Source organism: Diabrotica virgifera, chromosome 8 (genome assembly GCF_917563875.1).
Source record: "Diabrotica virgifera virgifera chromosome 8, PGI_DIABVI_V3a".
NCBI classification, from domain to species: Eukaryota; Metazoa; Arthropoda; class Insecta; order Coleoptera; family Chrysomelidae; genus Diabrotica; species Diabrotica virgifera.
The window spans coordinates 42,852,273-42,865,806 of record NC_065450.1 but is presented as its reverse complement, the minus strand read 5'-3'; the positions used below and the strand labels follow the sequence as shown (position 1 = coordinate 42,865,806).

General features: G+C 31.9%; 1 protein-coding gene across 3 annotated transcripts; it reads left to right on the top strand.

Moving 5' to 3' along the window:
• Positions 1-82: 82 nt before the first annotated feature.
• Positions 83-13,197, top strand: LOC126890536 (rhythmically expressed gene 2 protein). 3 transcript variants are annotated; one of them, XM_050659541.1, is made up of 3 exons: positions 83-684; positions 1,800-2,108; positions 6,392-6,498. In XM_050659541.1, the coding sequence occupies exons 1-3, from the start codon at positions 300-302 to the stop codon at positions 6,475-6,477; spliced, it is 780 nt and encodes a 259-aa protein (XP_050515498.1). In that variant the 5' UTR covers positions 83-299; the 3' UTR covers positions 6,478-6,498. The 3 variants fall into 3 exon arrangements, with proteins under 3 accessions (XP_050515498.1, XP_050515500.1, XP_050515499.1); XM_050659543.1 differs by lacking the exon at positions 6,392-6,498 and adding an exon at positions 6,505-13,197 and having other exon boundaries at positions 87-684; positions 1,800-2,223; XM_050659542.1 differs by lacking the exon at positions 6,392-6,498 and having other exon boundaries at positions 88-684; positions 1,800-3,465.
• Positions 13,198-13,534: the final 337 nt, after the last annotated feature.

Here is a 13,534-nt window from a genome sequence, read left to right as displayed (position 1 = left end):
TAAATAATAAAATACACATTGTATATACGTCTTTTTGTACATTTATCTAGAATATTATGGTTAATATCAACTACTAATAAAGATATATTTGTTCTTGTGCAATAACAAAAGTGAATATATGACAACGTTGCATTCTCCTGCCATTTGCTCTTTAAACTTTGAAACCTAACCTTAAAATTAAACGTCAAAAGTTTATTATTATATCATCAATCAAAATGTTCTCACAAATTTGTAGGTAAAATATGTATTATTTTTACTAGTGTGGACATATATGAAGTTTTAACAATTTTTTGTGAAGTATGAGGCCCCTTTCTCAATTAAGACTAATAACATTCGACGTAACAGACACTTTACTTCAATTTAAAACATCCCCTGGCCAGCAGTATGGAGAAATTGGTGCCCTATATGGAATATCCTGTGATAAAAAGGTTTTGGGCCATAATTTTAAAACCCATTTTCGAAAAATGAGTCAGGAACATCCAAATTTTGGACGTCATACAGGTCTGGGATGGGAAAAGTGGTGGCACACAGTTGTGAAAGACTCTTTTAAAGAGAGTGATATAAATTGTGACAATGAAAAATTAGATCAGGTAGCGAATCATCTAATTGATATGTACAGTGGTTCAGGTGTATGGCAAGTAGCACACGGAGCATATGGACTTTTATCGTTTCTTAGAAGTAAAGGTAACTGTTGCAATACATTTTTATGTTTACAGCCTATATCAGAGCTTTAATAGTATTTTTGCAACTTTAACATCTTGGCTGCGTTTAGAGATATTTATAAACTTACGTTGGGTGTGTTACTAGGCATATACAGTCAACACAACCAACCGTTAGTGTAATACGAAGTCTATTTGTCTCGTAACGCAGCCAAGGTGTTAATTGCACAATTTATTTAATAACAAATTTTGTTCTAATAAAACTACCAAGCGTATGATAACATTCAGCTATGTTGGTGATGATATAACTATATTTTAGTAGGTACTTAAATGGTCATAGCAAATCTTATCTTTCTTGTGTCTGCATAATTTGAATAAACTCATTGAAATTTGGTAGATAGTTATCTACATTTGAATTGGTTATTGTGAAAATGTTACAAATGTTACAATACAGGAAAAAACATATTATTCTATATAGTATTAGTTGAAATATCAATTAATTATCATTTGAGCAGTCTGTAATTGTGATGCGTGTGCAAATCTTGATAAAAATCAGTTGTGCTGTTTGAAAAAAACAATAAATGTTTTTGGAATGTGTCTTTTTCCAAGTAAATAGTTACCTGTAATTTTATGAATAATTATTAATATGATTAATAAATCTTCAGCATTATTAATGGAATAATATATAATTTAAAAAAAACATTTAGCAGTTCAAAGATTTGTAGTTTAGTAATTCTCTTCAGGTAGCTCATCATCATCATTAGTAGTAGGTCATCACATCAACTCGTTATAAAAAACTATTTCTTGTGGTGTATAATACATGTTTCTTCAAATTGTTCATTTTTTAACAACCCCAGATTTGTTGCAATCATATTCAAACTCATTATAGTGAGAAATTTGAAAAGTCGTTTTTTAATCTCTTGCTTTGTTTCCACATTGAAAAAACAGACAGTCATGTTTGCATAAGAAAAAGGAGGAGAAGATATATATTTATTTTCATTTGTAATTTTATATTTTGTATATTTATTTAATGTTGCACTTTTGTATAATTTTGATAGTGGGTTTGCCCCATTTGTTATTAATAAATAAATAAATATTTTACTAGCTTTGTCCATATAGTTAATATTTCATTTGTTCTAGGTGTCATGCTAGGAGTAGTCTCAAATTATGATCCTAGGTTAAGAAACATTTTGATCAACACCAGACTCAGGCACTATTTTCAGTTTGTCCTTATATCCTATCACGTAGGATTTGAAAAACCTGATCCTAAGATTTTCCTTGAAGCCATGTCTTCGGCCAAACTGGAAAATCTAGAACCACAGGAATGTTTACACATAGGAGATCAGAAATCTTTAGATTATGATGGTGCAAGGAACTGTGGGTGGCACGCCGTTTTAGTGAATGATAAAGAAAAGTATCCAGATATAGATAAAGAACATGTTTTTAAAAGTTTGTTTGATATTCATAAGCATTTCATTAAAACTTCTGGCGAATCATTATCTTCTCATACGGTATAACTGTATCAATTTTAAATTAATTTATCATTGTTTTTGGTGAAGTTTAGGTTCTTAGAACAAAAAAAAAACAGGATGTGGCACTCCGAGAGAGTGACCTAGAAGGGGAAGTATAGCTTTCTTATTATCTACGCGATGATTTTTAATTTAATTTAATTTATTGTTATTTATTTAATTTAAGTTTATTTTATTTAATAATATTTAGTTTTATTTATTTTATTTTAATTTTAATTTAATTTAATTTAATTTAATTTAATTTTATTTTAATTTTGTTTATTTATTACTTTTAATTACAGTGTCTCACTATTGGAGTTTTAAAATTTAAAGTTATACATTTTTCTGTTTTCATAATATTATGAATAAAACGTGTCTCGTTTCCACGTTAGTGAAAAGTGCGAAAGAAATTTTGAAACTTCGATTATTTTCTTCATTTTAAAAATACAATTTATTAGTCTATTCTTAAATAATTGACATTTTGAAAATTCCTCACATTTCATGGACACGCGCCTACTCGTAACTTTTAATGACAAAAATTTTCAAATCAAAATGTACACCGGCCAATTCGTAACTTTTCTATTACCTGACCTGCCAACTCGAAACTTTCTTCTGGTGAATTCGAAACCATTGATTAAATCTAATACCTTAAATCTAAACCGAATGTTTCTTGGTTTGCTTAAAAACATTATATATTTGTATTATATGTACCTATAAAAAATAGCAAAAATTGTAATATCTTAATAAAATAATTGAAACAATATTATAGTGTTTCATTAACACGCGTTATAAATATTATTTTCATCAAGTATAGTTCTACACGAGCTTGGTTTTTATCAAGTAATTGTAAATTTAATATTTAGATGTTTAGCAATGTTAAATTATTTAAATCCATCTGATAAATTAAAAGCAAAGAGATTTTCCATATGTTTATTTCAAGTCTAAAAATTATACCTGTATTTAGTTACGAATTCACCGGTAGTTGATTGGTTACCTAAAAATTATCTGAGGGCCAAAGTTGCCAATTGGCCTGTAATTATGATGGGGGATTAAAAGAGTTACGAATTCACCGAGACCCCATTTCATCACTATTTTGATGTTTCGGTAACACTGTGAGGTTCTGATGTCATAAAACTTGAATGAGGTAACCTTAAAGTTGTATTAAAAAAACCATATTAACAATATTTGAATTGTCAATATTTTTATTTTATAATTTATTGTTAAAAAAACAATAAAGTTGATGAAATGTACTCAGGTGAGGAAAAAGTAGCAATAATAAAGATGTTTTATAGAGGCAATAGTGCGCGCACTGTTCATTTTTATTTAATGTAAGATATCCTAATAAAAGAAGCGTACAGAATAGAGTAAGAAACGAGGACGTTCGTAGTGGACGATATCATCGAACGTATTACAAGCCAAAAATGGAGATGGATGGGACATGTGGCAAGAATGGAAGACGACAGATGAACAAAAAATGCTTGAGTGGAGACCAGGAGCAGACAAGCGAAGCCGAGGATGACCCTCAACGCGATGGGCCGACGAACTCAAAGGAATTGAGACCAATTGGATAGCAGAAACGCAGAACAGAAAAAAAAATAGAAATATCTGGAGGGGACCTATATTCAACAATGGAAAAATCAGAGATGATTGATGATGATGATCCCAATAGAACATTTTCAAGTCATTTAACAATTCAAAGGATTTTAAAAAGCGAAAGTTTCATTTTTAATAAAATTAAAATAATATCAAAAATAAAACTTTATTGGGACCAATCTTGTGGTAATACCTTCGTGGCATAGGCGCCCATACACACGGGCAGGGGGGGGGGCCGTGCCCCCCCCCTAACTTTTCGGGAAAGAAAAAAATTAAATTTATATTACATAAACGCATTTTTGTTAAAACATTATTGGATAATTTTAAGAGATAAATTGGAAACAACATATTTATTAATAAAAAAAATTCACATATTGGGTAGTTATTAATAGTTTAACAGAAAATCTTTGTGTCTGCGACAGTGGTCTGTATGGAATGTGCATAATACACATTTCCCACAATCACGGTATGCTACTAACGAAAACATTGACAGAGATTAGAGGCGTGGGAAACATATACACTGTAATCGACACCCAAAATTACAAATTAAATGAATCATTTTATACTGCAAAAAAACCATATCAGCAAGAATTCCGATCTCTGATCGATAATCACTAATGAGCCATTTGTCTTTAACAACTGGTATAAAGTAATTATATTTTATATTTTGAAAAAATTCATACTGAAAAATAATTTTTAAAATTTATTGAACATAGTCAAATTTTAGTTTGCAAAAGTATTTTTTTAGTAAGTAGATTATTTTTAAAGTGTGCATTATGATGAACAGAACAATTTTATTTAAATGAAAAACAGGTGATCTTTCATGATGAATGAGTGTTATATACAGGGTGTCCCAAAAGTAGCGGAAAGGCCGAATAATTCGCGAAATGAACATCGGATCGAAAAACTGAAAAATACGTGTTCAATAATTTTCAAAAATCTATGCGATGACACTAAACAAGTCCACCACTTCAACCCCTGGGTGTGGAGCGGGGGGTAACTTTAAAATCTTAAATGGAACCCCTAATTTTTGTTGCAGATTTGGATTTTCCTTGTAAAAATAAGCAAATTTTATTCGAGCCATTTTGCGAATTGTGGATACCTAGATAGCGCTATAATCGGAAAAAACGGTATATCGTGATACCACAGCAAAATTATAGAAACGGTCTAATATCTCGAGAAATAGATGTACTTCCAAATAAAACTAAAAAACACGTGTTCAATATTTTTCAAAAATCTATAGAATGACACCAAACAGGATTTTTCATTCCACACTCTGGAGATGGGGTGAGAGTTAACTTTAAAATCTTAAATAGGAACCCCCGTTTTTTCTTGCAGATTGAGTTTCCTCCTCAAAAAATAAGTAACATTTATTCGAACTTTTTTAGAATTGTTGACGGATGGCGCTATATTCGGAAAATGCGATTGATTTGCGCCATCTATCAACAATTCTAAAAATGTTTGGAATATGTGTGCCTTATTTTTCATAAGGATTCTATATCTGCAAAAATAAAGGGGGCTCCTTTTTAAGATTTTAAAGTAAAAACTTGGTTCGACACATACTCTTGGTTAGTCTGCTCGCCAAAGTTGAAGGGAAGGCTTTGCAAGCATTGTATTCTTTTCAAACGGGTTTTAAAGAGAGGCTCAACTTTTGTGGTACCCATGACATTTCCATTTAAAAACTTGGTCTAGTGTTTAAATGTATGAATAATTCCTCACAACAGGGTTCAAACTAGGTTTTTTAGGTGGTTTAAACTACAGTAGACTCCCTCTATAACGAGAACTGAAATGGTGAATTAATTATCTCGTTATAAGCGGATCTCGTTATATCAAACAATAATAATATTGAAATCTTTTGATGCCTCTTATGTAGTTTATTATGTGTCGATGGTCAACCTGAACAGTGAACAATGAGACTTCGCCGCCATAAATTGTAAATTTCCTATAGTATTCAATATCGGTCGATAAACAGGCAGATGTTTATTACAGGTGGCCGAGTTTATTATAGCACTGGCCTCGATAATAAGACAGATGTTGGGCATTTCTATGTACAGGTAGTTGGGGCATTTATTTATTTATGACCATTACAACGCTAAAAACAGGTAAAGACAAGTATTCTTCGATTTAAATTTTCCTCGTTATAACCAAATATGCCTCGTTATAGAGCGTTATAGTTCAATAGGAATTTCATGGGACACCTAATGTACCTCGTTATAAGCGAAACCTCGTTATATCCGTGTTCGTTATAGAGAGAGTCTACTGTATATATATTGTCATCCGAAATAAACAAAATGTAATGTGCAACATCTTCACGTTTGGCCCCCCCCTAAAAATTTTTATATGGGCGCCCTTGCTTCGTGGTTTCTAAAATGTGCAAACCAATGAATTGCCGGAGCAAAGAAGGCTGAGGGAGATCTAAAAGTTGCATCTTACTTCTCGCCTGTCTAGCGCCGTAACGTAGATACCCTATAACGTAGGTTTTGAAATACCTGATCCCAAGATTTTCCTTAAAGCCATGCCTTCGGCCAAATCTTTAGAATATGATGGTGCAAGGAACTGTAGGTGGCACGCCGTTTTAGTGAATGATAAAGAAAAGTATCCAGATATTGATAAAGAACATGTTTTTAAAAGTTGGTTTGATATTCATAAGCATTTCATTAAAACTTCTGGCGAATCATTATCTTCTCATACGGTATAACTGTATCATTTTTAATTAATTTATCATGGTTTTTGGTGAAGTTTAGGTTCTTAGAACAAAAAAAAAAACAGGATGTGGCACTCCGAGAGAGTGACTTAGGAGGGGAAGTATAGCTTTCTTATCATCTACGCGATGATTTTTAATTTAATTTATTTTTATTTATTCAATTTAATTTTATTTAATGTTATTTAGTTTTATTTAAATTTATTTTAATTTTATTTTATTTTAATTTTGTTTATTTATTACTTTCAATTACAGCGTCTCACTATTTGAGTTTTAAAATTTGAAGTTATACTTTTTTATGTTTTCATAATATTATGAATAAAACGTGTCTCGTTTCCCCGTTAGTGAAAATTGCGAAAATTTTGAAACTTTGATTATTTTCTTCATTTTAAAAATACAATTTACTAGTCTATTCTTAAATAATTGACATTTTGAAAATTCCTCACATTTCATGGACACGCGCCAACTCGTAACTTTTAATGACAAAAATTTTCAAATCAAAATGTACACCGGCCAATTCGTAACTTTCCTATTACCTGACCTGCCAACTCGAAACTTTCTTCAGGTGAATTCGAAACCATTGATTAAATCTAATACCTTAAATCTAAACCGAATATTTCTTGGTTTGCTTAAAAACATTATATATTTGTATTATATGTACCTACCTATAAAAAATAGCAAAAATTGAAATATCTTAATAAAATAATTGGAACAATATTATAGTGTTTCTTTAACACGTATTATAAATATTATTTACATCAAGTATAACTCTACACGAGCTTGGTTTTTATCAAGTAATTGTAAATTCAATATTTAGATGTTTATCATCATCATCATCATCAGTGGCGTTACAGCTCTTTATGAGCCAAAGCCTTTTCCAGAACAATCCTCCATTCGCCCTTGTCTCTGGCAACTCTTCTCCATGCTCTAATTCCAATAGATTTCAAATCATTTTCTAGGTTGTCTTGGTACCTAAGTCTCGGTCTTCCTCTTGTTCGTTGTCCTATCGGCCCTCTTCGGTCAAAAACTTTTCTGACTGGCATCTTCCTCTCGTCTGATTACATTACCTATTCATCTAAGGCGTGCTACCTTAATGAATTTTACAATGTCAGGCTCTTTAAAACTTCTATACAACTCAAAGTTGTAACGCCTGCGCCACAAACCTTGTTCTTTTATGCCTCCATATATTCGTCTTAGTATTTTTCGCTCGAAACGTTTGAGCAGTTCTTGTTCGTTCTGTGTAAATGACCAAGTTTCTAAAACATATGTTAGCACTGGTCTTATTAGTGTTTTATATAGTCAGTTTAATTTTCTAGGCATTTTTGAGGCTATCTGTCTTCTTAAGCCATAGTAACACTTATTGGCGAGCACTATTCTTTTAATTTCTTCACTGACATTGTTATCTTTAGTTAGCAGCGAGCCTAAGTATATGAAGGTGTCGACACCTTCCAGTTCTAGGTCATCAATTATTATGCTTGTAGATGTCGGGTTGCTTGACCTAGTGCAACACATATATTTGGTCCTTTGAACATTTATATTTAGTCCCATTCTCTGTGCAGATGCTATTAACGACCGAAATGCTTCAGTCGGAGATTCTGTGGACCTACCTATGATGTCTATCTCATCTGCGTACCCAACAATTTGTACTGATTTGTTAAAGATAGTACCATTCGTAATAATCTGGGACTCTCGAATTATTTTTTCTAATGCCAGGTTAAATAAGAGACAAGATAGTCCATCACCCTGTCTTAGTCCATTTTTGCAATGGAAGGAATATTTAGATGTTTAGCAATGATAAATTATTTAAATACATGTGATAAATTAAAAGCAAAGAGATTTTCCATATGTTTATTTTAAGTCTAAAAGATTATACCTTTATTTAGTTACGAATTCATCGGTAGTTGATTGGTTACCGAAAAATTACCTGAGGGCCAGAGTTGCCAATTGGCCTGTAATTAGGATGGGGTATTAAAATAGTTACGAATTCACCGGGACCCCATTTCATCACTATTATGATGTTTCGGTAACACTGTGAGGTTCTGATGTCATAAAACTTGAATCGGGTAACCTTAAAGTTGTATTAAAAAAGCCATATTAACAATATTTGAATTGTCAATATTTTTATTTTATGATTTATTGTTAAAAAAACAATAAAGTTGATGAAATGTACTCAGTTGAGGAAAATGTAGCAATAGTAAAGATGTTTTATAGAGGCAATAGTGCGCGCACTGTTCATTTTTATTTAATGTATGATATCCTAATAAAAGAAGCGTAAGAAATAGAGTAAGAAACGAGGACGTTCGTAGTGGACGATATCATCGAACGTATTACAAGCCAAAAATGGAGATGGGCGGGACATGTGGCAAGAATGGAAGATGACAGATGGACAAAAAATGCTTGAGTGGAGACCAGGGGCAGACAAGCGAAGCCGAGGAAGACCTTCAACGCGATGGGCCGACGACCTCAAAGGAATTGAGACCAATTGGATAGCAGAAGCGCAGAACAGAAAAAAATAGAAATATCTGTAGAAGGCCTTTGTTCAAGAATGGAAAATCAGGGCTAATTAATGATGATGATTCCAATAGAAGAATTGCAAGTCATTTTTAAAAAGTTTGAACATACTGGGACAGTGATTTCTAATTGTGTCTTTATAATCAATCTTGTTAAGATACCAAAAAATTTAGAAAGTCAAAACGAAATCAATGTTTTAACAGTATATATGCAGTCACTCGAGCACTTTGGGGACCTATTGGGTTGTGATTATTATAGGTCCTAAAATCAAAAAAAGTTAAGTAAAGTTTTCCATTTTAGTGGGGACTTTCCATTTTTAATTTAATTTTCCATTTTCAACAATCGTTTTTTCCGATTATAGCGCCATCTATCCATAATTTGAAAAAATGTTTCGAATAAAAGTTGCTTATTTTTACGTAAATAATCCAAATCTTGAATAAAAATTTGGGGCTCCTATTTAAGATTTTAAAGTAACCCCCAATCCCTTCTCCGTGGGGGCCGTGTTTGGTACCATTCGATAGATTTTTCAAAAATATTAATTAAGTGTATTTTGCAGTTTTTCGATCTAATGTTTATTTTGCGAAATATCGCGGGATTTTTATTTAAAATTTTAAATTTACCCCACACCCCTCTCCGCGGGGGGTCATGTTTGGTATCATTCGATAGATTTTTGAAATATATTCATTTCGCGAATTATTCGCTTTTTTTTAAACTTTTTAACTCACCCATTTCCTTACGCCCCTCTCAAATCGTCAGATTTTTGAAATATACACTGTTTTGCATGTCCTTAACTTACCTTATCTTAATCTGACAATTTTGAGTATTTTTAAGGATGGATTTTTTTTCGCGCCCCCCTTAACGAACTCCCCTGTGTTAAGAGCTAATATATGGTAGAAGTACATCTGCAGGGCACCAGGTTTCTCCCCATATGATAATCTGACGCGCTCGAGTAACTGCAAAAATCCCAGCTTGGGCTCCCCTACCATAAGTTATCGAACCATTGCAGACCAGTTTGACATTCATAATTCCACAGCCTTAAAGATTTTGAAAAGAAATAAACTCCGTTCGTATACATTTCAATATCACCAGAAGAGACGGAGAAGCTGAGAGACAAGAAGAATTTTGTTATGAAATTTTAGGGAGGGCTAATGCAGCCAGACAATTAAAAAAACATTTTGTTTAGCGATGAATGTACATTTAGATTAAATAATGAACCAAATGTTCAAAATTCTTAAATTTGGTCGACAAGAAAGCCTGAAAATATTATTGAAAACAATACCTACCCAATATTGTCAAAAAATAAATATTTAGTTAGGAATATTTAAAAAATGCCAAAGGATAAAAATAATCTAGTCAAGTGTCATCCATTTTTATGAAAATTAGTCACATCCTGTGTAGATCAGCGCCAGCACATCTAAAATAGTGTGAACTACTAAGCAATATCATAGATCATTAGAAAAAATATTAGTCCTGTCGCCAGGGGGGGGGGGAGGTGGTACAATGGCCTCCTTTATTCAGATGGACTTACCCAAGTTTTTTTATGTATTTTGACCCGTAGAACACGAATTTTTTGGGTAACAGTTGATTCAGATGTCGATATGATTGTTATAAACAAAGAACTTAAGGAATTACATAACAGCGATTTTTCGCAAAACAAAACAGTTTTTTGTATTTTTTTGGGCCATTCTAAGCAAAAAATGTTCTTACAAATTTCTTCGTAGGATGCATGGTTTTCGAGATAAATAGTGTTTCCCGTGCCTAATGGATGCGTTTTAACGCATGCTACGTAGAAATTGCCTGTTTGTAGGCGCACCTACTCGTTTGGTTTTAAATCAGAGATGCATTGAAAACATCATTCAAGCACCATTTGTTTATAGCTGTGTTTAACAATAAAAAAAAATAATTTTTAGCAATTTAAATAATCAAAACCGATATAATTTGACTTGAACTTTCAAATGCGGTAAGCAGAATTTCCATTTTATATTTTAATCAAGAGGTATTCAGGTTCAAAATCTGCAATTTTTCGATTTTTTGAAAGTTCAACCGCGTTTATCTCGAAATCTATGCATCCTACGAAAAAACTTGTAAGAACATTTTTTGCTTAGAATCACCCAAAAAATACAAAAAATGTTTTGTTTTATAACAATCTTATGGACATCCGGGTCAACTGTTACCCAAAAAAGTCGTGTTCTACGGGTCAAAATACATAAAAAAACTTAGGGTATGTAAGTCCATCTGAATAAAGGAGGCCGTTGTACCCCCTGGCGACAGAACTATATGTTAAAACTCGCTTTTTATTTACTTTATTTAAATTCATTATTCTAGTAACTCCCAATATATTTGTAGGTGTATCATTTGTTATATATTGGGTAAAATTAAGATAATAAACATTTAATATAAATATTATGGTAGATTTGTATTGTTCCTTATTCTGATCTCTTACTATATTGTACTACTCAGTTTAGATAATGGTTGGTACAGCATAAACACCGTTGCACGTCATTATCTACGTCAGAGATCTAAGTTGACGTTCTTGCCAAATGACAAAACAATTCCTGAATTCATTTTAAATCAAATATAATTGCAGAAGTGGATTATATAACAAAACAAATTAAAATTAAATGTAAATAAATAAAAACGTTAGAAATACAAAACAAGAATTAATTAATAATCTTACGTTAAAGTAAATAATAAAAACAATAGATATAATAAAACAAATACTTATAGTAAATAATAAAAGTAAATATGAAGTGTCAAAACCGCAACTGTCAAAAAAAGTGTTACCAATTTATTTCCGCAACTGTTTTAAATTCGTTGTTGAATGTGGCGCTATTTGCGGAAGATGTTACGGAACGGTCGCTATGACAGTGAGCTCCTTTTAATTCCGCTACCTCCGTCCAACGTATGCTACTTTTGTGAATTTGTCAATAGACTTCCTGAAAGATGGCGTCAAGTACTATATCAATTAGGCATTCCAAATCACGTGATATAATATGGCTGCTGGATGGCGAAACTGTCATCCATAGGCGTATCCAATGTTTAAACCACTTCATATTTAATTTGCTATCACAATTTCACAAATTTCGCTACACAATTAACAAAAAAACAAAACCAAACAGGATATTCTTTACAAATTTGTCAATATTCAATGTAAACATTAGATACGCCACGACCACCCCCCTTAACTATGTCTATGGGCATGTCAGTTTAGCCATCCACCGACCACCACTGACAGTTCATTGGAATCCCTAATTGAAAAATAGCGCAGACGGTAAACAGTCTTTGACCATGATTATGAAGTAAAAGACAATTTATTGTGCAGGGATAAGTAGTATATTATAACCTCACATATAACAGAAAGTGATAGGCTGTCCCGAATTTTAGTCCTGTCGCCAGGGGGAGGGGGTACACTTCGCGTCATATAAAACTGGTACACTTTTTTTTCCCAATGTAAACCTGTGTTCAGACTGACAATTATTGTTTGTGAATTACGTCGTTGTTGCCATCACATATAACGGAATTGCACTAAATCTAAATACAAAAAAAATAACGTTTAAAATGTATATTTCGAATTGTAATACATATATTTAAATTCCACACTTGTTCACTGTAAAGTTATTCATTTTGTATTAATTTCAAATTAAATTTTTAATTTTTCCAGTGTATTTTATTTATTCTACACAACTTATATGTATAATGCAGTTTTGTCCTACAATTTACGAGAAACCAATCACACCTCTCGATTTGACATTAAACATAATAATTTAAAGTCATGTCAAGATTTATTATCTATCAATATTTTTGAATGGAAATATTTTCATAAATTATAATAAAACACGAATCAATGTATGGATACTTAATTGAGATGACGGAAAATTACAATTGTTTTAGTTTTTAGTATATTAAAAAATGCGGTCTGTCGCACAGCCCCGTTTTTACCTAGTTTGATATAATATTTTCGTTGTACTGGCAACGTTGCCCTAGAAATTAGAATGACACTTGTGACAAGATCAACTTACACAACTTAAAAAACACGATTTTCGGTTATAAGAGTTGTACCAGTTTTTTTTGACGCGAAGTGTACAACGGCCTCCTTAATTCAGATGGACTTATCCAAGTTTTTTTTTATGTATTTTGACCCGTAGAACACGAATTTTTTGGGTAACAGTTGATCCGGATGTCGATGAGATTGTTATAAACAAAGAACTTGAGGAATTACATAACAGCGATTTTTCGCAAAACAAAACATTTTTTTGTATTTTTTTGGGTGATTCGCAGCAAAAAATGGTCCTATAAGTTTTTTCGTAGGATGCATAGTTTTCGAGATAAACGCGGTTGTGATTGAACTTTCAAAAAATTGAAAAATTGCAATTTTTGAACCCGAATAACTTTTGATTGAAAAATAAAATAGCAATTCTACTTACCGCATTTGAAAGTTCAAATCAACTTCTATCTTTTTTTATTACTTTCATTGCTAAAAATGATTTTTTTTATTGTTAAACAAAGCTATAAACACATAGTGATTGAATGATGTTTTGATTACTGCGATTGCTAAATATTTT